This window comes from Danio rerio, chromosome 7 (genome assembly GCF_049306965.1).
Source record: "Danio rerio strain Tuebingen ecotype United States chromosome 7, GRCz12tu, whole genome shotgun sequence".
Classification (NCBI taxonomy): domain Eukaryota; kingdom Metazoa; phylum Chordata; class Actinopteri; order Cypriniformes; family Danionidae; genus Danio; species Danio rerio.
In genome coordinates this window covers 67635001-67662500 of record NC_133182.1, presented here as the reverse complement: position 1 = coordinate 67662500, position 27500 = coordinate 67635001, and the positions used below count along the sequence as shown (strand labels likewise).

The window sequence follows — 27500 nt, the reverse complement described above, 5'->3', positions numbered from 1 at the left end:
TCATGTCTGTAACATTCACTATCACTAAAGAAACTTTATATATTGTGACCTAAATGTGCATAGTGGAAATTAAAACTGTGTAAAAAAAATTTTTTTAATCTATTACTTTTTTATGTCTTTTTGTTTTTCTTTTTTTTTTTAAAAAAAAGAACTAATTAGTTTTGTTTTTAAGCACAACTTTTTTTAAGTTGTGAAACTGAGGGATCATCAGGGTGAAGGGAGAGGTATTGCTGGGTATTATCAGCATAGCAGTGGTAGGAAAATCCATGTTTCTGGATGACTGGTCCTAGAGATGTCATGTAGATGGAAAAGAGAAGTGGCCCAAGAACAGAGCCCTGAGGTACCCTAGTGTTTAGATGCTGTAGGTTGGACACCTCTCCCCTCCAAGACCCTGAATGACCTTTCAGAGAGGTAAGATCTGAACCATTGAATAACAGCGCCTGCAACGCCCAGTGACTCAAGCGTATATAGCAGGATCTGGTGGTTTACAGTGTCAAAAGCAGCTAATAAATCCAGCAAGATGAGGACTGATGATTTAGAGTCTGCTTTAGCCTTTAGTCTGAGATCCTCCACGACCGAGAGCAGGGCAGTTTCAGTTGAGTGGCCTTTCTTAAAGCCAGATTGCTTGTTGTCCATGAGGTTGTTTTGAATAAGAAAGTCCAGGACTTGATTGAACACAACTTTCTCTAGAATCTTAGCCATGAATGGAGGCAGGGATACCGGTCTGTAGTTTTCAAGTAGCGTTTGATCCAGGTTGGGTTTCTGTAGCAGTGAGGTTACCCTGGCCTGCTTAAATGAAGTTTGGAATAAACCAGAGATGTCTGCTCTCCGTTAAACAGAAATTGGGGGAAAAATTAAACAAAGGGGGTGGGGGGTTGTTGGGGCTAATAATTCTGACTTCAACTATGTATATATATGTATATATACAGTTAAAGTCAGAATTATTAGCCCCCCATCCCCCCTCTCCCCTTTTTAATTTTCCCCCCAATTTCTGTTTAACGGAGAGCAGATTTCTTCAACACATTTCTAAACATAATAGTTTTATTAACTCATTTCTAATAATTGATTTACTTTATCTTTGCCATGGTGAAAGTAAATAATATTTTACTAGAGCTTTTTTAAGACACTTCTATACAGCTTAAAGTGACATTTAAAGGCTTGATTTGGTTAATTAGGTTAACTAGGCAGGTTAGGGTAATTAGGTAAGTTATTGTATAATGATGGTATGTTCTGTAGACTATCAAAAAAAAATGACTAAAAAGGGCTTGTAATTATGTTCCTAAAATGCTTTAAAAAATTAAAACTGCTTTTATTCTAGCCAAAATAAAATGAATAAGAATTTCTCCAAAAGAAAAAAAAAATGTTATCAGACATATTGTGAAAAAAAAAACTAATTCAATATTTATACAGGGCTTTACATTAACACCCTCCAACCCTCCAAATGCGGGTAGATTTTAGCTCTTGCAGGTTAGACAGACACTTCCACTAGCCACTTTGGCTGGTTGGAAATCATTTTTATATTGTAGTTTTCTTAAAAGCCGGGTTCGACAATAAGCATGGCCCAATATTCATGCAAATGTGATATAAGAATCGAGAAGAAGCACAACTGACAAAAATAACTGTATTCGCGCAAGCAAAATAATGGTGAATACGGAATGAGAGCATGATCACACGCACTAACAGCTGATGTGATGGCAGCTCCCGTTTAGTTGCGCAAAGCAACTGTGCCTAGGATGTGCAACGGGTGCGATTGGTTCCCTTTGAAATATACTGGACAAAGAGCGATGATCGAGCACCCACAGTCCTGCTGCTTTCAAGAACTCAAGATAAACCCCCCCCCAAAAAACGCTTATTCTTTTGTAAGCAGCAGCGGTCACTGCTTTCATTTAAATCATTATTATACAGTAGAATAGATTATTAATAGGGCTAACATTAACCTTGTGCACGGTATGTTTCGCCTGCTTTCTTTTGCTTACAGTTATTTTTGTTAATATGGTTTGTTTATCAATTTTTTACAATAACAATGCTTTAATGGGAGATTACTTCCCGTTTATGAGTAGTTAACTGGTGATCTGGGACTTTTAGCCAGTACAGATTACTGTGCATATTTTAGAGACATGACAATAACTATTTTTTGAATGTAATGTGTTTTTTTTTTTTAAAAGGTTTTCACCTTTTTTGATAGGACAGTAGAGATGTACAGAGAGGAAATTGTGGGGTGCAGAGGTAGGGGAAGTATCGGCAAAGGACCTCAAGCCGGGAATTGAACTCGGGTTGCCACAAGCACCAAAGTGCTATATGTCGACGCAATAACTACTAAGCTATCGGCACTGACATAATGTTTTCTTTAAAAAAAAAAAAAAAAGTTTTGTTGAATTAAAAAGTGCACCTATAAAGCTATATTTTCCTTGTTTTACACATTAAAAATTGTGGCTAAGAAATACTTATTTGGTGTTGTCAGAGATAAATTTGTTAAATCCTTAATTTTGAGCCCTGAAAAGTCATGAAATAAAAACTTATTGTATTTTGACACAACCCATTTGCTCATGCACACTGAGCAAGGTAATACACACAAGAGCTTAAATGAATGATAAGGCATGTGGACATGAACAAAATATATTTTCCCAACAAGAAAAGTGTGGCTAGTGAAAATGGCAAGTGGCTATTAATGTTGGAAATCTAGCCACAGTGGCTGGTGGTCAAAAAAGTTAGTGTGTGTGTGTGTGTGTGTGTGTGTGTGTGTGTGTGTGTGTGTGTGTGTGTGTGTGTGTGTGTGTGTGTGTGTGTGTGTGTGTTTCTTTTTTTATAAGTCAATATTGTTGCTTTGTTTTGATTCAGTAAATCTGGCTGAGAACTAAAAACTAACCAACTCTAAGCTTTTAACCGGCTCAACCTTATTGTACATTATAATTTGTATTTTTTTAATGAGTACACTCTTGCCTTCTTCACAAAAAGCATGCAATTCTACCTTAGTATTTGGCTGAACCAAGGTTTATTTATTTTTTTAATGAAGATGTCTGGCTTTAAGAACAGTCTTGTCACCCGTGTTGCCTAAAATGTTACCAGCGTAGGTGGCTGGCTGGGTTTTTGGAACAGAGCTCCCGTCTCCCTCTCCTCGTCTCTCCATTTTCAGTTCTCCACAGTGTTTGCCCTTTTCTATCCATCACAGTCTGCTGTTTCAGAGCGGCTGGAGTGCTGTGTATGAGTTCTGTAGACTAAAGGAGGTCTCACAGAGCTCTACTGCTGCTTTGGAGGCTTATGTTGGTTTGAAGCACACAGAGAGACCAAACACTCCTTTCTCTAAACAACTAGCTCTGTTTCCCTCATCTTTCCCCACAAAACATCAGACTATAAATACTGGAGTGCTGAGCCTGTTAGCTGGGGACTGGTATTAGGTATCAGGCCTGAGTGTGTGTGAGTGAGTGTGTGCTTGACTCAATCTTTCCCTTTTTATAGAAAGCAGATGTATTATGGCTGGATCAAGGTTTCTGTTCAAAATGATGTATGAGAGGTTGCAGTATGTTTGTACACTGCCAGTCAAAAAGTTTTGTTGCAGTTATTTAATAATAATATGGCGCATCAAATTTGTCATACTACTTTTTATACTGTTTTGATATGCATTTGCATTTGCAATAACTCTTCTGTCTCCTCTTGCAGGAGATGTACTCAAAGGGCCTGATACCCCTTTCAGCAGTTAAACAAATCCGTGCTTTGGGTGAGAATAAGTTTGAGGTGGTCACTACTTTAAGAACCTTTGTGTTTCGGGCAGAGAAAGAAGGTAAGTTTCTTTACTTTTCTTACACGTTTCCATTCTCCTCTCCACTAATCTCTTTTAAACCAATTCACTCCCACTCTCACTCTTGATCTTTTATCTTTTTTTTCCAGTCATATTTTTATCGCCTTACCATCACTGCTACTGTATAAGATAAGATGCTTTGAGTAGATCTTCCACAGAAGAGAGAAAGAAAGAGTAAAAGAGAGAGAAAAGCCAGCCCGTCTCAGAGAGATCACAAAAAATTGCTACAAAGCTGAAACAACTGATAATGTGATATTAGTTTCATATTTAATACATACAGGAAACACCCTGATGGTTCATATTGTTGCCACACCATTGCATGTGCACTTTGCAAGATATTTTTTCTTAATATTCATTAGTAGGCTGCAATGAAGGTCGATTTAAAGACTGTGAAAAGGCCCAATTATGGTTTTAATGAAGAGGCTCGTACTGTTTATAGAGTGATCTGGTGCTTTAGTTATAATTTAGGATCAATTTAAAAATGTGCAAGTATTTGGTGTCTCTGAAGGTTAGTTTAAGTCATGATTTATTGGAAGATATTGTTTAATATAAAAAAGCTGTATTAGTAAAGAGCATCTTAGCATTTTGCTTTGTTTAGTTTAATTTGTGAAAACAAAGCATTATACAATGTTATGGTTCTTCTATAGGTAGATTTTGAAGTACTTTCTTTACTGTATCATTCAATATTTGTATGTGTTTTAGTTGTGAGAATATACTTCTATTAGATTAGTGTTGCAAAATATCTGAGACAGGGGTCACCAATTTCTGTCCTGGATTTTAGCTCCAACTTGCCTCAACACACCTGCCTGGGTGTTTAAAGTATATCTAGTAAGGCCTAGATTAGCTTGTTCAGGTGTATTTGATTAGGGTTGGAGCTAAAATCAGTCCTCCTGGAATAAGTTTGGTGACCCCTGATCTAAGACATTTCAACAAAAATCCTTAACAATTTAAGCTGCAGTGTTGAACTGATTATCCATGAAAATTCTTAGCATTGTCCAGTCATCTTCTGCATTTGTTTTGAATGACCAGCCTTTTCATGGGACTTTGGTTAGTAATAGTAGCATTGTAATGATGCAGTGTTTTAGAATTTTTGGGTACTTCCCTAGCCTTTTTCCCCTTTGCAAATAATCATTCCAAAGACATCTGTTTCTAACTCATTTTCCTAGCTTGTTGGTTAAATTTTGACACTTGTGTGACCAAGAAGTAACCAAGAGAATACGATCATTTTTCAAAATAAAAGATTATTTTAAAATACAAGATCCTTCAGACCAGGCCCAGATTGGCTAATTGGGAGGACCAGGATAATTCCTGGTGGGCCAGTCCGTTTTTTGGCCACGAGGGCCTGTGCCTCTAGATCCAGACTCTTTTTTTTCCATTTATTTATTTATTTAACCACAGCTTCACTCTTTTTATTCATTATTTTGCCAAAGCTCCGTTGTTTTTATCTATTTTCTCGCAGCCTCATGAACAAGATGCAGCCTGATGCCGGTTAATGATGATATAACTCAGATGAGTCACTACACTGAGAAAAGCGGTTGTGGTCAGCATGTTGCGTTACAACGCCGTCGATTCGGGTTCGAACCTCATCTGAGTAATTTATTATTATTTTTTTATTTTGATAGTTAAGACATAATACTGTTAGGGTTGTTGAACATTTGAAGTTCTAAAGCAGCTGTTTTCTTAAAAAAAAATGTAAAAGTGCCTTTAGAAACTGATTTGGCAATGACCTTAATTAAATATAGTCAGTCGTGAACTGAGGTGGGTCGGTCTGAGGCTTGAAACTCCAGGGCTGAAAAGGAGTCACACTCCGGCCCTGCTCTGACTCTGGTTGTAAATAAAACTAAAATAATTACGGATTTCTTGCACAGCCGGTACAAATTGATCCATGGACCGGTATGAGACAGGGTGTAGGCATGACAAGCAATGGTAGATACACAACAAACATTCATAAATGCTCTACTATATGCTAATAACAAGTGACTTTCATAAGTTGTTAATAATTAAAATGAAGTCTAAATACTATTATTGCATAACATTCATTCAACTTACTGGCCTCACTGGTCCCGTATCAGTCACTAATTCTCGCTGTGTTGACTTCAGCCTGAATTATTTCATGAACCCAGACAGACAAACATTTGCACTTCATATATTGACCTTATTCCTTGCGCATGCGTCAATACTGTAGATACATTTTGTAGTTGCCTTGGTTCTTCATTTAATGTTGACTTTAAACATTTTATGTACCAATTCCTCTAAAATGTTTGTTAACAAAGGAGTCAACAGCATACACAAACATAACTAGATAATCAGTAATGCCAATTAGTGACCAAACCATCAGCCAATGCACTCTTAAAACAGACGTGTTACCAACAACTCAACCTGTGTTATTCATAGTGTGTATGTGTATTCACATCTATATGGAAAATACATGAGCACTGGTCTTTGATCACCACTGTTCCTTCCCATTACTGAAGAAACAGCCAACTCTCTGAGATATTATTGTGTTAACTCGCTAAACATTTCAGAGTGTAGTAGGCAGCAGTCTGATTGGATGATAATTAACACACATTGTGTTGGACAGACTGTGTTGTTTTTTCGCTTCCTTCCTCTTTCTTTTTACACACAAGTAATAAAAAAAATAAACAAGCTGTTAAAATAGCCGTTACACACACAAACACAGAAATTAATTTTGAGAGTGTGGTAAGAAAACAGCGATGGCACTGTGAATGAGGCTTTATACTGCCAGTTAAATAGTATTTGTCAGATAATTACGGAAATTACTACTAGGTGCCAGGATTTTTTTCATGTAATAGCCTTGAAGCACATTTGGACTCTAAAACATTTAAAATGTAGAAAAGCCATTGCATATCACTTTTTGGTCCCTCTTAGAATTTTGTAATTGAAAATCTAAGTCAAAAGTCAAAATTTAAGTATGTCATGAATGTCCAGGCACATTCCCTGTCTGCCACAGCCACTGAATCTTAGCAGGGCTGAGCCTGGTCAGTACCTGGATGGGAGACCACATAGGAAAACTAGGTTGCTGTTGGAAGTGGTGTTAGAGAGTCCAGCAGGGGGTGCTCAACCTGTGGTCTGTGTGAGTCCTAATGCCTCAGTATAGTGAAGGGGACACTACTAGTGAAAACTAGTGAATAACGTCTTTCGGATGAGATGTTAAACCAAGGCCCTGACTCTTTGGTGACATTAAGAACCCCATGGTAAAGAGTAGGGGTGTTACCCCGGTGTCCTGTCCAAAAAATCCCTCCATTCCCTTACCCATTATGGCCTCCCAATTATCCCCATCCACTGAATTAACTGTATCAGTGTCTCTCCACTCCCTCCCACCCCTTCCCCCCGCACTGGTAATTGCACTGGCGCTGTTGTACTATGGCTGCTGTCGCATCATCTAAGTGGAGGCTTCACACTGGTGGTGGAGTGGGGAGACCCCTCTCTCATGATTGTGAAGCGCTTTGGGTGTATGGCCATACATGATACATGCGGCATGCGGCATTTCTCAAGGTCATTAAGATTGGTATGATTATTAGGCTTTTTCAAACACCTTCCTGTAAAAGGAATGGTGAACCTGTAAACCAATCAATTATCATGTTATTGACATGGCCTATGCTTTTCCCACTGCAATTACTGTTGTAAATCTGAGGCTAATATCACTGCTGTGTGCCACAGTGTCCCAGAATATCAGCAAATAATGGCCTCTCCAGTTCCTTCTTTCTCATCAGCGCTTGACCCCTGGCAATGAATTACTCTGAGGGAAGTCAGTTTAGGCATGCATTTAACTGTACTTTCCGCCATCAGAAGAATTTCAAGAAGAGAGAGAGGGCACTGGCCTGAACTGCTCATGAATCTTTAAACAGCTTTATAGCAGACTGAAAGAGTCATCAATCTTAAGATAAACACATAAGGGGAGGAGAGGAAGAATGAGTGAGTAAATGAAAGAGCTGGTGGTCATGGGACAAGAAAAAAGAAGATAAGAATGAGAATTAGCGTTCAAGATCGAACACACTAGGGAAAATTTTGATGAGTGAGTGAATGAACATTGCTGAGTGTGTATACTTTCTAAGGGCTTTTTTAGCTCTTCAGATCTGCTTTCACAGAGAGAAAGAGTCTGTTATATTTTGTAAATAGCAATGTTTTCACTGAGAAAGAGGAAGGGTGTCTTTTACAGCCAAGGTTTAGGTGTTTGCAGATAACCACAAAGAGCAGTTTAGAACTGTCTGAGTGGGTGGTAAAGGCATGGCCACTTTCAGTGATAGCTGAGGGTGGCAAAGTTAACAAGTGTGGAAAACTACTGTACTTTTGTTTAGTTCTCATTTTTTAAAAGAAGTGTAACGTATAGTCTAAAGGTAAATTTTCGTACTGATTCCTAAAACGGGTCTAGGTTACTTTCTGTGTGAGTTTATGACCCCTGGCTACAGCAAGTCTGGTGTGAGGATCGCTGGGTGACACCTTCATTTTAACCGGATAGATAGCCGTTCGGCTCAGTCTTCTCTTTTTGAGCTTTAGAGGAACACGGCAGATAAGAAAAGGGACATACATACATACATACATACATATTTATGTATGTATGTATGTATGTATGTATGTATGTATGTATGTATGTATGTATGTATGTATGTATGTATGTATGTATGTATGTATGTATGTATGTATGTATGTATGTATGTATGTATGTATGTATGTATGTATGTATATAGGGAGAGAGAAAAGAGGAGCGTTTTTTTTTTTTTTTTTTTCCGCAATGAGACCATTTTCTGTGATGTTCCCTCTTTGGTGACTTATTTGCTGTACCACACAGAAAGTAATAAATATTTTGGACCAAGTTACATGTGTCCTCTTTCAGTCACCTGCTGCAACGAAAACTAATATTATTTGGCCCTGGAGTAATAAGTGAATCTCCCCTGATATCTCTAACACAACATAGAGACAGAGCAGGAAAGGTATACACATGTAATATTTTTCCTGAGGTGATTTAAAACAAAATACACAATGACACTCAATCAAGCATATCTACAATGATAAGGAACGTGGTTACTTACTGGGTTATTAACGCACAGCAATGCCACGTGAAGAAAGGACAAACTTTGAAGGAATAAACAGTGTGAGGAGAGATCCATTATAGTGCATCGGGCAAAACTGAACATGTTCCGTCCAGGCGTGCGCGGCAGGCAGGTCTGTACAAATACGTTATTTATCGGCTTAAATATATCAGCATAATTATGACATCGGCTCGATAACAATAATCTTAAAAATAGCATTTATCAGCCGATAACAATATGGGCGCCGATATATTGTGGATACCTAATATATATATATATATATTATATTATATAATATATATATATATAAATAAATAAATAAATATATATATATATATATATATATATATATATATATATATATATATTAATATATATATATATATATATATATATATATATATATATATATATATATATATATATATATATATATATATATATATATATATATATATATATATTTATTTATATATATATATGTATATATATATATATATATATATATATATATATATATATATATATATATATATATATATATATATATAAATAAATATATATATAAATAAATATATATATATATATATATATATATATATATATATATATATATATATATATATATATATATATATATATATATATATATATATATATATATATATATGCATATTTATATGGATATTTATTTTTTATTAAAAGAAGCATAACCAAAAAAAACCAAAATATTCTTTGGGCTTTAGACATAAAATAGATCTTTACTTGCATATGAAGTAAAATGTGGTAATATATCTGATGCACCAAGACTTACATTGCATATGAAAACTTTTGCTGACTACAAGCACAATTTGAGTCTTGTCCAAAAGGCACTGTATGCTCACCTTTAATGAAATGAGTCTCTCTCTCTCTTTCTCTCTCTCTCTCTCTCTCTCTCTCTCTCTCTCTCTCTCTCTCTCTCTTCCTCTCACTCTCTCTCTCTTCCTCTCACTCTCTCTCCCTCTCTCTCAGTGGATGCGGCAGGTGCTGTAGATCTGCAGAGGATAAGACTATCCAGCTGTTAATGTTTTTTGGCTTGTATGTGTGTGTGCTTGCAATGAAGGTGTGCAAACCCCTGTAGCCCTATTTAAACACGGCACAAGAGAACCCTCTCCGGCTTCCTTCCCCCATCTCACACGCACAAACACAGGCGCAGACACAATGCAATGGGACACTGGGGCTTTTGCATACCTGCATTGTTTGCAGATTTGAAAGTTTATAAAGTAAAACAATAATATTATACACTTCTTCCTTCCCTTTTATTCCCATGGCACAGCGTCTCTCCTCACACACGCTCTCATACCTGCGTGTTCGCTAACATACATCAAACAGAATACAGGCCTGCACACTTCTTCAGCTTCTTACCTTCCTCTATCTTCTGCCTTTCCTCTAAGGAGATCGTCAGGATTGGCTTGAGGTTCTTCAGGCTGCAGTGAGCTCTCAGTCCTCCGTTTCCCATCAGCCTCGCAAAAATAACACAAACAAGAGTGGCTACGTGGAGCTGCGCGGCCTCAAAGGAAGAGTGTACCTGAGCCTCATGGGAACCTGCTTCAGACTGTGTAAAACAGACCAGGTAGATCTGTATAGCTGTACTTTTTGGGCTATTGTGTTGATTTGGATTCATACTGTTGCTCGCCTGCGTGAATTTAAAATGAATGCTAAAGATTCAAAACATTGTGCATGGTCTCCCAACCTGAGGGTTGCTTAATACAGTATCTGTCTGTCTGTCTGTTAGATGCCTGTCTTTTGGTCAGATGGCTTGTCTGTTTGATGGTCTATTTATCTTTCTGTCTGTGTATTGGATGGTCTGTCTGTTTCTCTGTCTGTTGGATGGTCTGTCTGTCTGTCTTTCAACCTGTTTGTTGGATGGTCTGTCTGTCTGTCGCCCTGTGTGTTGGATGGTCTGTCTGTCAGATGGTCTGATTGTTTGTTGGCTGGTCTGTCTGTCTGTTGGGTTGTCTGTCTGTCTGTTTGTTGGATGGTCTTACTTTATGATGCTCTGTCTGTCTTTTTGATGATCTGTTTGTCTGTCTTTTTGTTGGATGGTCTGTCTCTCTGTCTGTCTGTCTTTTGGAGGGTCTGTCTGTCGCTTGGATTTTCTGTTTTTTTTTGATGGTCTGTCTGTTTGTTGGATGGTATGTTCCTCTGTCTGTTAGTTTGTTTGACTGTCTGTCTCTCTGTCTGATGGTCTGTTTGTATGTTGGATGGTCTATCTGTCTTTTGAATGGTCTGTCTGCCGGTTTGTTTTATGGTCTGTCTGTCTGATGGTATGTCTATCTTTTTTATTGTCTGTCTGTCTATCTGTCTGTTAAATTGTCTGTCTGTCTGTCTGTCTGTTGGATAGTGTCTGTCTGTTAAATTGTCTGTCTGTTGGATGGTCTGTCTTTCTGATGATCTGTTTGTCTGTTGGATTGTCTGTCTGTTTGTTTGTTGGATAGTGTGTCTGTCTGATGGTATGTCTATCTTTTTTATTGTCTGTCTGTCTATCTGTCTGTTAAATTGTCTGTCTGTCTGTTTGTTGGATAGTGTCTGTCTGTTAAATTGTCTGTCTGTTGGATGGTCTGTCTTTCTGATGATCTGTTTGTCTGTTGGATTGTCTGTCTGTTTGTTTGTTGGATGGTCTGTCATTCTGGTGGTCTGATTGTTTTTTGGATGGTTTGTCTATCTATCTATCTATCTATCTATCTATCTATCTATCTATCTATCTATCTATCTATCTATCTATCTATCTATCTATCTATCTATCTATCTATCTATCTATCTATCTATCTATCTATCTATCTATCTATCTATCTATCTATCTATCTATCTATCTATCTATCTATCTATCTATCTATCTATCTATCTATCTATCTATCTATCTATCTATCTATCTATCTATCTATCTATCTATCTATCTATCTATCTATCTATCTATCTATCTATCTATCTATCTATCTATCTATCTATCTATCTATCTATCTATCTATCTATCTATCTATCTATCTATCTATCTATCTATCTATCTATCTATCTATCTATCTATGTCCGTCCGTCCGTCCGTCCGTCCGTCCGTCCGTCCGTCCGTCTGTCTGTTTGTTGGATGGTCTATTTTTTTTTTCAAAGTTCTGTCTATTTGTTGGATGGTCTGTCTGTTTGTTGGATGATCTGTCTTTCTCATGGTCTGTTTTTCTTTTGGATGATCCGACTGTCTGTTTTTTGTTAGATGGTCTGTCTGTCTGTTGGATTGTCTGTCTGTCTGTCTGTCTGGCTGTCTATATTTTGGATGATCTGTCTGTCAGTTGGATTTTCTGTTTTTCTGATGGTCTGTCTGTTTGTTGGATGGCCTTTGTGTTTGTTGCATTGTCTGTCTGTCTGTTGGTTGGATTTTCTGTTTTTCTGATGGTCTGTCTGTTTGTTGGATGGTCTGTCTGTTTGTTGTGTTATCTATGTGTCTTTTGGATTGTCTGTCTGTCTGTCCGTCTGTCTGTCTGTCCGTCCGTCTGTCTGTCCGTCTGTCTGTCTGTATGTCAGTTGGATTTTCTGCTTTTCTGATGGTCTGTCTGTTTGTTGGATGGTCTGTCTGTCTGATGGTCTGTCTGTTAGTTGGATGGATCGTCTGTCTATTGAATAGTTTTTCTCTCTGTCTCTGTGTTGGATGTTCTGTCTGTCTCTTTGTCTGTTGGATGGTCTGTCTGTCTGTCTGTGTCTGTTGAATTGTCTGTCTGTCTGTTGGATGGTTTGTCTTTCTTTGTTTGTGTGTTGGTTGTTCTGTCTCTGTTGGATGGTCTTTCTATAAGATGGTCTGAGTCTAATGGACATCTGTCTTTTGGTAGTATGGTATGTTTCTCTGTTTGTTGGATAGTCCATCTGTCTGTCTGCCTGTCTGTCTCTCTCCCTGTCTATTTTAGTCAGATGTTCTGCCTATCTGTCTGTCTGTCTGTCTGTCTGTCTGTCTGTCTGTCTGTCTGTCTGTCAATCGGTTTGTTGCATAATATGCATCATCATGTTTCTGTCTGTTGGTTGGATGATCTGTATTTTTCTACTGTCAATGTGCACAATGAAATTTGTCAAAACTGTTTAATTTATATTTAATATATTTTCAGTTTGGAATTTACTTCTTCCAAGCTCAATAAATTGAGCTAAATTTGAGGTATTGTTTCTCACCTTTAAATTGCCATAAAAAAGAGAGAGAGTGAGATTGAAGATACTGTATAAAACGGTGGTTTATTTATGTCTTATCTAGATATAGAATTTGTTTAACATACTTCAAGATCAAAACGGTAAAAAAGCAAAGCACTATTCATATTTTTAAGTGAGATTATAACTTTTTAAAATCCCTTCAAGAACATAATCTGTCCATCTTGTCTGTCTGCCTATTTCTCTTTGTAAATGATTGCTATATTGCACTGTTTCTTATTTCTTCTGGTTTGTTTGAGTATAGTTAGGCACTTTTTTTCCTCATGCCAGTAAAAAAAACTGAAGCTTTCACGCATTTAAAAGTGTATGTGAATGAGCCCATATGCTGAGAGTGTAGTTGTTACAATCCACACAAACCATGACACCTCACATGCATATGTGTGCGATCTATACCCAATTGGTCTCAGTTTTAAATGAGATTAAGCTGAGAATGTTATTTCATGTGAATAGGCGCCACACACACTCACACACACTTTATCATCTCTGTTTGTCTTTCATTATTTTCCTTATTAGCACGAGCAAACATCTTTGTCTTCATTCTGCAAGGAAATTGTTTTTTGTCAGCCGATTTAGCATGCGGGGAGGGAGAAAGAGAAAGAGAGCAGTGAAAATGGAAATTGATTGTATTGTTTTTGCATTAAATCTCTCTGTGGCAATCACTCCGACAAGTGGCGAGAGAAACAGGAGGGAGTGGAAAGGAAAGGAGGGCATTGGAGGAAAGAAGTAAAGGAGGAATGGAGGAGAAACTGGGCAGTCTGACAAAAAAATGAAGGGATAACAGAGGATGGTGAAGACAGCAATGGCTGTTGAGGGATGAAGAAAACACAAAGGTACATCAAGATGGAGGAAAAGTGAGAGAGGAAGTTGCGGTGGTGGGTAGTTTGGTTCATGTTCAGTGAAGTGGAGTATTTAATTTAACAAGATGAACGAGCTGCCCAGGACGCTGGTTTCCCCCCCCTCCTCCCATCTTGGAAAGGATGAAGTATGCTGCCCTTCTCTCCTTTGAGGTCAGGCCATGATTTTTCCCAAAGGTAATGAAAGTCAACCTAACAGGGAAGCCCACATCACCTGGCACTGCTACAGTTTAGTGCTACATTGATTTTTGATTTCCTTACTTAAACTGTTTGCTCCAAAACAACGAACACCAAAAAGAGCAAACATATGGGTACTGGAACGTCACTTCACAGGTCTCCGCTGGCTATGGTTCAAAGTCGAAAAAGGACAATTAGAAGATGTCAGAGGCGATTGTAGGATTTGAACTTTAAGAGGTCTGAGCTCTCATTGGATCGGTTGGTAAACAGTTTAAAAATAAAAAGTTTTTATTTTTTTTTATTTTTAATTTTTATTTTTACATTTAGCGGGAATGAAGGGCGAGATGTGGGTGAATGCAGGTTCACTACATTTAAAGGTGCAGTAGGTGATTGACATTTTTTGTTGTGCTGATTGAAAGTTTCTTCACTTTCCAATCAAGGTTATAATATATATTTCCTTAGATTTAGTTTTAATTTTGTTTTAACTTTTTGTTTTCAAATTCAGCTACTTTTAATTAGTTTTAGAGGCAGATTTACTAGTTTTTTTTAGTTTCTATATTTTAAAATTGCTTGGTTTTAGTTTAGGTTTTATTAATTTCAGTGTTCATTTTAGTTTTGTGTTTGTTGTTTTTGTGTAAATACAGATATTTGTTAGGTGTAAGAAAAAAAAAATCATCAGAATAAATATTGTATTAAATATTATAATAAAAAATCAACCAAAGATAGGCTACATTTTGTTTTTGATAATAGAACACTACCATCTACCACTACCATCTACTCTTCCTCTAACACATATAGCAGCCCACAAGATAGCAGCCTTAAGTTAAATATCTGTGCTGCTTCTCAGGTTAGATACATAGTAGTGATGGGAAGTTCAGATTTTTATTGTGAACCAGATCTTCAAAAGTTTGGGCTCGACATATCAAAAGTATGTAGTCAGCAATCATAATTTCAGTCAGTTAAAACATCACCATGATCTGAAAAGTTTCTTACAGTTACGTTTTGCAAACCAACTGAATCATGATTCACTTATTTAAATTCCATTACGACTTTCTATTATGTAATAAACTTATGGTTCGCCAGATCCTCTCATTTAAGCCCTCGATTTACCCTCACTGCAGTTGTCCAAGTTTTCAGTCACTGTCATGTACTGTTCGTTCGGTTCACTGAATCACGCATGCCCAGTATTATAAGTTCACTGCTTCTCAAATCTGATCTCTGTTACCTATCTAACTTATAAAAAGTGAGGCAAGTGGCTGCATCTGACGTTTTAGGTTGAGTCAACTTCCAGCCTTTTTTGAGTATTTTAAACACTGAAACATGGTTTAAAACAAAAGCAACAAAATTAAGTTGAGACAACTAATATTGCTAATAGGGCTGTCAAATGATAAAAAAAAATATGTGATTAATCTCTCTTTTTTGTAATTAATCATGATTAATCATGAAACGTAATTAATCACAACATGCCATATTTATTACTGAAGTAAAAACACAGTCATGTAAGTGCCATTTAAATTTCAATACAATCCATGCCAATAACAAGCAAAAATGCTTTCCATGTTGGATTCTAAGTGGACTACAAACACGTGTACGTATGCACGCACACACACACACAGTGCCGGTGAGCGAGAGGGATCCCTTTAGATTCATCAACATGATCTCGTTCATCAAATTTGCTTAAACTAAGCTTTCTAAAGTGTGGCTGTATTAAACAAGCAAGGATTCTAACAGAGGAACGTGAAACAGACGCTTTACAAACGGGGGGAAACACGTCAAACTTAATGAAACATTTGAGGGACGCAGCTTAAGGGCAGAGAAATGTTTTTGACAGCTTATGAATTCATCTTGCACTTTCATTCACATAGACACCAATACTCAGCTTTGATGATTAAGATAATACTGATCAAGAGTCGACCATGTAAACAGCGATTTTATTTTATTTTTTTATTTTTATTTTTATTTTTTTCATTATCTTAAATGACCACACGAGTCCTGAAATGCGGAGTTTTTTCTTTCCGTTCGCCATGCGGTATCAAACTCCATTAAAATATCCTGAATGAAAATATGCTGAATGAGAGCGAACTGCTGAACTGCAGTTAAAGTCTAAATATTAAAAGTACAACACCCGAAATTGCTTGAATCTCTGGAGGACACGACATATTTCTTTGCACGTTTAACACACGCAGGGCCAGAGCAAGCTCAACTGGCGGTCTAGGCAAATGGCAATCATGCTATTTTATTTATATGGAAGGCCGAGGACCGTGAGGGAGGGGGTGGGTGTAGCGGATGAATGTGAGGACCGGGGGGGTTTGCTCGCTATTCTGTTGCCCAATGCAGCCACCTAGGTCGCCTCCATGGACGCGCCGGCCCTGAAAACTCATCGGCCACAACAGGAAATAAATAAAACTGCAACTGCGTTATTTGCATTATTTTTTTTACGCGATAAATATTTCAAATTAATCACATGCGTTAACGAACTAATTTTGACAGCCCTTATTTCTAAAATTACTCATGTAAAGATAAACTTTTTTGGTCCCACTTTATATTAAGTGGCCTTAACTAATATGTACTTACACAGGAGTTAATAGTTTGTTACAATGTACTTATTGTGTGAATACATGTATTTACTGTGTACTTATGCTTGATTAAAATGCATGTATGTAATTACAGCTGTAATTAACTTTTGTAATTACATTTGTAAATACACTGTTGACCATCCCTTACACCTTAACCCACCCTTAAACCTACCCATGCCACCAAACCTGTCGATAACCCAACCTCTATCCTAACTCAAATGCACCACAAGTGTTCTCAAATACATTATAAACACAGTAAGTACATTGTATTTATTTTTTGATGTGAGTACATAGTAGTTAAGGACACTTTTTTTTTGTTTTTTGTTAAAGTTAAGTTACTTATTAAATTAAATTAACTATGCATATGTCATTTAAACTGAATTCAACTGACTTCTGGCTTTAACCTCAGAAAATAAATCTTCATTTCTATTTTCTAAGCACAATATACAGTGATTAAGTAAAAACAGATAAACATCATTTCCTGTCAATAATAATAATAAAAAAAAGCGAAGATGGATTACAGACCATAACATTTATTCAATGTCAATCAGTGTCCCTTTTAATAGTGACTACACAGCAGGCCATTAATGTGGCTGCTCGTACACAATACATAAATTAGATCAGATTAGATTTGTAGGCAAAAGAGTCAGCGAGGGGCAGAGTTCAAGAGGCAGACAGCTCCGGTGAAAAAGCTGTTCCTCAGTCTGCTGGTTTTTGTCCGGGGGAGCCTGAAGCGCCTGCCAGTAGGAGTGAAAACAGTCTGTGAGTGTTGAAAGTTGTCCTTCAGAATACTGCGTGCTCGGCGCTGACAGTGGTTTCTCTGGATGTCCTCAATGGCTGGCAGAGTGGTTCCTGTCATGCGTTGGGCAGTTTTCACCACCCGCTGCTGTGTCTTTTGCTCAGCAACAGAGCAGCTTCCATACCAGACCCGTGACCAGACTATTGTGCAGCGATAGAAGTTCACCAAGACAGCTGATGAAAGCTGGTTCTTCTTAAGTTGCCTTAAGAAGAATAGGTGCTGGTGAGTCTTCTCGACCAGGATGGAGGTGTTGGTGGTCCAGAAAGGTCCTTTGAGATGTGGGTCCCCAGGAACTTTAGGGATGAGACAAGCTCCAAATAAACATTAATAATCCTTTTGAGAAATCCTCCAAGACACCTCAGTGAGGAGATTTGCATACTTTGATAAAGATTAAGGATGCATAGTGTCCAGTCCCACAAAGATTCTCTGATATATCTCAAATATATACATTTTTGATGGATACTTGAAGTCGAGGGCATCGGTAAGTTCAAACAGGCCACATGCATTTGACAGGTTTAGTAAACCTATGACAGACCTGTGATAATCCAAACTGTGTTGGGCTGATGGCAATTTTTATTTATTATTTTCCCGTGGGCAGCCACATGCACCCCTGATTCCTCACAACTCTATTAGTAGAGACAAAAAAGAAACAGGAGTTCAGGTAGTGGATACTAACCAATAATAAATAGCTTAATACTAAATAGCAAAATGATGAATATCTTAGATAAACTACAAGTGAAGTTACAAAGGTGCAGTGAGAATGCTACATCATTATCAGTTAGAATGTACCTTAGTTAAATTCCTGTATTTATAAAAAAGGTTATATAGGTTATTGTGTGCTCACTTTATTCCAGGTGTTTTTAATGATCAATTTTTTGTTTATTTAAATTTCTAATTTAATGTGACTGGCAAATGACAGATCAGGGAATTGGTGCTATCAGTTAGCTTTAGTGAAAGACTGACAGATAATAAGAAACTGCATTAGGATATTTTTTTACTGTGTGTTCATCGCACACATAAAAAAATCTTCAGATATCAAATGTAATTCTATGGAGCCCACTATTGTTTGCAATTTTACCCATGTTTTACTTAACTGCAAATTATAGCTGTATATGTGAATTGAGCTGGATGTGAAGTTTGAAAACCCACAGGTAACAAACTCACTTTGGTATCTAAAGACCAAGACAATGCAGTTTAGGATGAGGTGCATACAATATAAATGGTTCTGTCAATGTCAGTAGTAAATGTAATGCAAGGTAAAATAAATTAGAAATCTGCAAATTTATTCACTATGCAGAATTAAAAAAAAAAAAAAAAAACTCATGGACAAAATCTTTAAAACACAAACCTTACTTTCTCTTACTCCACGTTACACACAACTAACTGTCCCATACATTTCTGCATTTGATTAAATGCATTTAATTTGTTAAATTAATGTGCTGCTAATAACTTAGGTGAGCTAGCTAAGTTAGCGCTAGCAAACTGCACCCACACCCAGACCACCCACCAGAGACCTTGTTAATAAGTTCTGTAACGTTAGTTATGTCTACTAAGTGTTTTAAAACTACTTTCACTATTTGTCGAAAATAGTAAAACAAATAAAATAAACTAGATTGCAATTATTTAAAGTATGTAAAACCTACATTGTGAGTGTAGCACTTTTTACAGTGTACTGTTCTAATAACTTAATAACTCCATATATATTGGTTTATTTCAGGCATGCTAAAAAGTAAGTTGTTTGTGGATAAGAGTGCTTACTGGAGACGTGAATCATTACAAATGATTCAGCTCAATTTGGTGAACTAGTTCAAACAGTTAACTTAAAAGATCTGGTTAAAAAGGAGGATTTGTTCACGATCACAATCACTAATACGGAAATAAAATCCATTTTTTGGGCACACATGTGTTAAATTAATAGTTCTAAGCGTCTGCTTGGGTCGTATGTAACACCCTGCTGCTGTCATGTCGACTTGTTGTTTTTGTCGTGGGAGCAACATTGAGGATGACTGGAGGAGAGAAACAGCTTAATTTGGCCAATGGCAGTAGGAATACAGACTCTGAGGTGCTGTATGGTTCAAACACCTGCAGTGCGAAGAAAAAGATTTACTTTTAAAAGTTTTTGCTAAAATTTTAGTAAGTTTCAGTTAGTTTTGTATGTACAGAACACAGTTTGAGTTTGTTTTAGTTAAAAAAAAATCATTTTTATTTTTATTTCAGTTAACACAAATTATTTAGAATTTTTTATTTTTTTTTGTTCATTTTCATTAACTATAATAAGCTTGATTCCAATAGTAATGATTAAAGTAAATTATCTAAATATATGTATATGTAGATAGTTTACACTGTTATTCCACACTAACTGGACATATATGCTGTTATTCAACATTTGAAAAATATAAAACACAATAACTTTAGATTTTTAACACTGACACTGAAAAATGTTATCTCTTTAGAATTGAGAAGCTTTTGTTGTCTATTTTCAAGTAAAATACAAAAATACAATTGTATAATATAATGTTCATAATCTAAATTAAAATTTCGTTATCGTTACCTTTTAATCTAAATTAAAAGGCTTCAAATAACTTTCTCAAAATTTAACTATTTTCAACTTGCCATGCTGTACTACAATTTCAGCACTTGTGGAGGAGAGATGATGAGAAGCAAAACCTCAAATAGCAAGACTCTGTACTGACCAAATAATGACCCCAAACTGATGACCCTTTCCCATGCAGGTGTCTAATAATCACACACACACACACACACACACACACACACACACACACACACACACACACACACACACACAAAGATCAGAACAAATGCTGCCTGTGTGAACCACTCATTATTCTTCAGGCTCTTTGTTAACAAAGCTATTTTTATTTTATTTATTTATTTTTTTGCTAAAGAAGTCACATTGCTTATACTGTAAATTATGTGATTACAGACACAAGTGAAATCTGCTAGTCCAGCGCTGCACTTGGAGAGCACAATTATAAACAAATGCAGTTGTAGTGTTTGCAAGTTGTTCTAATACCATACACAATGGATAGATTTTTTAAATAAGATAGAGTGTAGGTGGTATGTAATTTCCAAGCACAATAAAGCATGTAGTGCCAGTCATCAGCCGCTTGATGTCCAAACTAATAATATAAATGCATTCATTTAACCAATTGTTTTAACAGTCGTTTCAATCTCTTTCCAAAAAAAAAAAAAAAAAAAAAAACGAGGCACACTTTCAAGCACAACTTACTTTGGAGATTAGGCATAAATGTCAACAGAAGCACACATTTTTCAATATCTTTCAAGTATTAAGAAAAACTTCAGCCATCGTGTCATCCTTACTTCAAATGTTAAAATCTAGATTTGTTGACAGACAGTTTGGGCTACTTATCAGAATTATGGGAATTGTCGGCTCGGTAATATTTAATTGGATGAACAATTTTTAGTCTTATGCCTTACCCAGAATATTAAATTACATATTAACACATTTAGATAATTTGCTTTAATCAATACTATAGGACTGTGAAGTGACTTGCAACCAGTGCAACAAAACATGTTTCTAAAGACAATCACCTACTGCACCTTTAACTAAATATTTTCTGTCAACGACTTCCTTTTTTAGCAGTGAAAGAAAAATGTGAAGGCTGTCCATCATTTTGACAGATTACACAGACCGTGATCTAACTTTGACACCATCCTCACCTACATTTTGCTTTTTTATAAAAATAAATAAATAAATAACATCTGCTCTGTACCATCCAGTAGGAAAAGCACAGTCACTGCAGCAGAAGTCAGATTTTACATGTGTGACAAGTTAAGCCCTGTTCAGACTACATAGTCTGTTATGACAGTCAATCTCTGAGATTATGCCATTTTTCTCTAGATAAACTCTTAATGTGGGTACTAAATATTTCAGACTACTTCCTCAATCATCGCATTATGTCTATGATGCACGTTCTGTCATCAAGACATCACACACATTACATATGATAAATAGACACTTAAATATTTGTATATTTTCTGACCAAAAACAGTAGATGAGTATTCTTATTCTGTGGCAGCAAGAGGCGCTTCTGGAACTGCAGAAGCAGTTTTACAGAAACATCTGTAAACAAAGCAGCCCTGCACTAATGTTAAACAAACAATAATGTTACTTCAAATTAAAAGCACAATGATACTGCTACTTACCTTTAAAGATACTTTACGATATAAAAGTTCCAACACTGCATAGTGAATGAAAACAAAATAAGTGGTGTGTTAGCTTACAATGTTAGTATACTCCCTACACTCACAGAATGCTGTTATGTTGCAATACTTAACAAACCTTTCTTCCAGTTCATATATACCTTACAGCACAGCCCTCACTCTTACATTTTGTCATTTTAAAAGTGGTGTATGTAAGAGATCTATCTAGGAGATAGTAAAAAAGGGAGAGTACAAAGTAACACTTTTGGTTGTTCCTGTGCAACATGTTTGCACAGGAAGTTTGGCCAGAGTTGAAATGGTTCTCTCGAGGTTTTTCCCTTCTCTTTGGTCAATTGGTGAAGTTTTGTTCACTGCCACTGTTACCACTGGCTTGCTTGGTTGGAACTTGTGAAGCTCTATATCGATGGATTTGCTCTTCAGCGTTTGGACTGTCAGAAGTGAAAATTAGCAGTTTTTTAACATGAAAAGGGTTTATTTTATATTTTACATTTATTCAACAAACCTTTCTTCCATGTCATATATATACCTTACAGCACAGCCCTCACTCTTTCATTTTGTCATTTTAAAAGCGGTGTATGTAAGAGATTTTGTGCATCTAGGAGAGAGAAAAAGAGTACAAAGTAACATTTTTGGTTTTGGCCAAATAATGAACAGAGTAATAGGGTTAGACAAACCATATTTGTTTAACAATAGCACACAAGCTTCTCCTATAAATGAGCACTGAAAGTTTGACCGCCGGACCTAAGGTTTCAGTGCAGTATTGCCAAAAGTGCCAGGAGTAATAATTTTCTATTTTCCCCTCTTATGTGGCAAGCTGTAACAGGCAGAGGATTAGTTGTAACGCATGTTTACAAAGGTAAATTTCACACAATTCATTTAAATTCAGTTTACTTTAAATAGTATATTTTCTCGGTACTTGGCTAAATGTTTTTTTATTCTACTCAGCACAGCATGTTTATTTTTGTTATCTATTAAATAAACAAATATGGATTTTTTTCATTATTATCTATTATTATACAATGCATTTATTTGCATTATTAGCAATACAATTTATTTATTTTTTTGATAATTTTGTTTTTTTTTATTAAAACATGTTTTATATAAAAAGTTTTCAACATTACACTTAAAATTCAGCACGTATTTTGTTTAGTTGGTGTCCAACAGTGTGTGGCTTAATTGTAACACACTGTTACAACTGACTCCGCTGTGTCGTGTTTTCCTCAAAACTGGCTAGCAGTCAATGTGTTTTTTTACATCTTTCAAAATGGTTTCATCTTTTTGCCTTGAAAACATTAATCACAACAATATAAGATTTCACTTGCATAATTTCCCAGATTTTTTTACATAAAAATATCGACTATAATAAAATATACTTTTGTGTTTCAAAATGTAATTTTTTTTTTCTCATCCAAATTTTGCTTTTACAATAACTGGCTGGAAGACGTCTGCCGACACTGTGGTGAAAACCTTGGAAGCATGCCATGGTTAACCCTTAGCAAATACCTTAAAACTCTGTGTTACATTTTACCCCGCATTACTTTGTGCCCCCCACTCTCCTTTTTGTCAACGATACTCATGTGACTATATGAACGACATGAAAAAAACCTAAACATCCTAGACTTTTTGGGTTGACGTCATGGTGTTGCAGATATGGCAGCAGTGGTTGTGTGCTGACTGCTGACTGACACATTAAACAAGAAAATATGTCCTGATGCCCATTTGGAAAAATGGAAACAAATCATGTAACCTGAATAGGACTTTAGAAGAGGGGATTGAAAAGACTACGGCAGAGATTTGATGCACAGGAGATCTTGTAATGAATGTTCAGTACTTATACAGTACTGAATGTTCAGTTTCTCCTATACACTTCACAGTCTATGAAATATGAACGTACTTGGACTTCCTTATATTAGATACAAACCAGAAACCAAGAGAAAACTACCATCATGTCACTTGCAACATGTTTGCACAGGAAGTTTGGCCAGAGTTGAAATGGTTTCTCTCGAGGTTTTTTCCTTCTCCTTGGTCAATTGGTGAAGTTTTGTTCACTGCCACTGTTGCCACTGGCTTGCTTGGTTGGAACTTGTGAAGCTCTATATCGATGGATTTGCTCTTCAGCGTTTGGACTTTCAGAAGTGAAAATGAGCAGTTTTCAACATGAAGAGGATTTATTTTATTTTTTTAATTTCTTTTACTTGTGTGGAAGACAAAATTAAAGTGAATTCTATATGTTTGTGTTTATCTGTTTGCATTGATACTTACTATGTAATATACTCATGCAAATACCTACATTCGTACTTGCATTTGGCGTGAACACTTATTACAATATGTATCATTCTTAGAACTGTTTAAAAGTTCAAGACACTCTCAAGGACTTTTTAAAAACAGATTTTTACTGATTTGTGTGTGTTGAGCATCAGTTTAGACGACATTAGCACTTGTCAGCTTTAATTGTGGATAAACCTGGGTAATTTTTAGCTTTTGTCAGCTAATTTCATCTTCCAGGATTATTTTTGGGGCATGATCAAAATCTATGATGTACTGCTGATCTGCTTATCCAGTGATGACTTGTCAATTTCTCATTATCATATAGCTAAGTTTTCTTACCCTATGTAAAAACCCTGCTTTATAATTAATCATGACAGCACATGCTTTCCGATGGCAAGGCAGACCTGCCAAGCTGCGAGACAAAAAGTCAAGCAGTATTTAGGCATTCATTAAGGGTCATATGTGTTTGTTTCCATGATCCACGGGGTTTGTTGCATGCTTTTCCCCACGATGCTGTCAGCACCGATACAGAAAAGCTGTTGGTTTGCAGCAAGTATTTTTGTCGAGAAAGCTGTAGGAGAATTGGAGAATGGTGGACTTTGTCTTTTATCAGTTGAATGGTGGACTTTGTCTTTTATCAGTTAAATTTGTTACCATTCAGACACATCGCCTATATCCGTGCTGCTGTTCACCAATGTTTAAAATTGGAATAGATAGGGCAAGAGACCTACTGCACTGCTTCACTGTGTCTGCATCTAGACCTGGAGATTAAGGAGGAGAGAAGTCCCCCTCATTTGGTAGTGCTTATATGAACGCAATTATCTTTATGATGATATAACATTGTGGTTATGTGTATATGAAATTACAAATAACAAATGTAGCAGGGCATTAAATTACTGTTTATTTCTTTGCATTTTAACTTTGTAAACTTTAAAATCATATGTCTCCTAACGGTTTGTGTCTCATTCTGTGAGTCAACTGACAACAGCTGTTCGCTCTCCTCTTTCTCCCCTGCTTTGCTGGCCACACCCATTTCTCCCTCTGCTCACAGCGCTCCACACCCCTTATGAAGCATTTTTTTTCAATTCTGACTTGTTGATTTAGATAGTTGTGATTAGGTATTTTTACATCATCTTATTTGACACAAAATCATATTTTACATTTTTTTCTACATTTCACCTAAAAAGTGAATTCTCTCATTAATTGCATGCCCTCATAGCAATCCATCAAAAATATCCTCAATAAAAGTCATGCTGCTAGTACAACATGAGGATGTGTAAGAAATTACAGAAATCTCATATTTTGTTGGGATAGTTCACCCAAAAATTTGAATTCTGTCATCATTTGCTTAGTCAGTACTTGTTCAAAACCTGAACGCATGTAAACAAATCAATCCATTGAAAGACTCTATGAACCTCTATCATATTTGTTTTTTCCTGTTGTGAAAGAAAGTGGATACCATGAACAGAATAATAGTAATATACTGTAGATTATTTTAAATTTGCATGACCCTGTCCATCAAACTGTTGCATCTAGAGCAGTCTGAATTATAAAGTATGTTGTTCTGTCTTATTGTGCATACTTCCAAACCCACTGTTCATTGTTTGCAATGAAAAACATAAAAATAACAGAAATAAATAAATAAAACAACAGCTTTTGGGTTGCAGGCAGTAGAAAGGAAAGAAATCTATTGTTTCTTTTGTCAATTTCGTAGGGATCACATTTTCACTGTCATGAACTCACTGTGGTTATTTCTTTTTCTGACTTTATTCACACCTCCTGTTCACACCTGACTCTCTCATGCTAGATTAGACATGTGCCACTAAACAGAACCTCAGAGTCTTCCTCAAGCTGTTTTACTTTTAATTACATGTGACAGCAATGGTTGACATTCTCATCAAAGATTTATAATGATTCAAATCAGTCTTACAGTGAATAAAGTTCACAGAAATATAAAAATTGGTTGTTTTAAATTAACAACAATCTACTCACCTTCAGAAATATGTCACTCATTATGTCTTTTTAAATAGCTCTTAAGAGTAATGACACTGATAAAAACCTGTATACAGTTGGAATAACTTTCTGAACCATTTTATTTTGCAGCTGATGACATTGACCATCAATGGGGTATCTGCATAGCTAGTGTTTATCAGCTAATAATAAACTTCCGGTAAAAGCTTAACGTGACTATTTTCAATCTTACAGCTTTGATATTGTAAAACAGACTTGGGCCCCGTTTACACTACGGCGTTTTTGTTTCAAAACGCATAAGTTTTGCTACGGTTACGCCATCCATCCACACTACGCCGGAGTTCTCGAACGCCGAAAACGGAGTGTTTTGAAAATGCTGGAGAGGCCGTTTTCATTCTAAAACACTGGTGCTCCGTATCAGTGTGGATGAGGAAAAACGGAGACATCTGAAAACGGAGGCTGGACAACTGAGATTCGCTACCTGATGGGGGCTTTTGTGTCATTGCGTATCCTTACCTTATTCATCAAGCCCCTATCACATGACTGTAACACATGGCTTTAATGCTACCGTAAGACAGTACTGTAAACAACAACATGGGCACAGAAATAGGACCGTTGTTTGCACTATTGTTTTAGGCGCCATTGTGCAGTTATTCATTTGTTTTGTTTAGTAACAACTCGACCTCGTCGTCTGTCCACAAAAATACCTCTCTTGCTTTCTTTGCCATCGCGTTTAATGTTTAACCGCCGTTTGTTGACGCTTTCTGTTTATACTAGAACACGCATGCCCAGAGTGCGCGAATGGTCATGTGATATATGTTTTTGGTGGCGTAGTGTGGACGGAGATATGTTCAGGAATTGTTAGGTGAAATGCTAGTGTGGACGCGGATTGTTTTTGATCTAAAACGCCGTTTTAAAACTAAAACGCACTAGTGTAAACGGGGCCATAAGCATTCATGTAGTTGTTAAAGTGTAAAACGAGATGATAGACTATGATAGAGATGATAGTGTAATTGCTAGCGCTGTCAGTATGAGCAGGCTATTGCAGGAACTCTATATTTTGAAAAGATGATGAGGGAAATTGGACTTCAATGGAGTGCTTCTTGCCTGGTCTCAAACCCACTTTATGTTGTATATCGATCAGGCAGTGAAAAGAAATCAGACCTTAAATGTGACAATTTTATAATGGAAAGACGCTAAGGCTAGCTAGTTGAAATTGAAAGCCTGTGTGTATATACTAAATTAGAATTTACAAGCTTAAAAGTGTTTTTTAATATATACTGTATGCATAACATGTTGTTTTAGTATCTATATCTCAGTGGCGTGCAGGGAGGTTTGAGGCTGGTGAGGCACGACTCTTTCAGGGTCATATTTACAAATATATATGCACCCAATATAATTTGCCAATTACCATTTGTGTTTCATATATCATATCACCATTCTTTCTATACAAATGGCAGGTACATATTGGGCCAAAGAAGAATGTAAAATGTATAGTGATTAAATATGCCCCCCAAAAACACCAGGGTGGACTCTAAAGACAAACACACACGCTCGCAAGCATGCACACACACTGGATTGCAC

The 27500-nt window shown here is 36.4% G+C and overlaps 1 protein-coding gene across 9 annotated transcripts in view; it reads left to right on the top strand.

The window, feature by feature from the left end:
• arap2 (ArfGAP with RhoGAP domain, ankyrin repeat and PH domain 2) overlaps nucleotides 1-27500 on the top strand; it is a 214648-nt gene that overhangs the window by 76646 nt on the left and 110502 nt on the right. For all 9 annotated transcript variants that reach the window (XR_012382787.1, XR_012382788.1, XM_009303564.5 and 6 more), the window contains 2 exons: nucleotides 3658-3778; nucleotides 10281-10459. Coding sequence is in view for 6 of the 9 variants with exons in the window: in XM_009303564.5 (XP_009301839.1) it covers nucleotides 3658-3778; nucleotides 10281-10459 (300 nt within the window). In the remaining 3 variants the exon portion in view is untranslated. The remainder of the gene's footprint in view (nucleotides 1-3657; nucleotides 3779-10280; nucleotides 10460-27500) is intronic.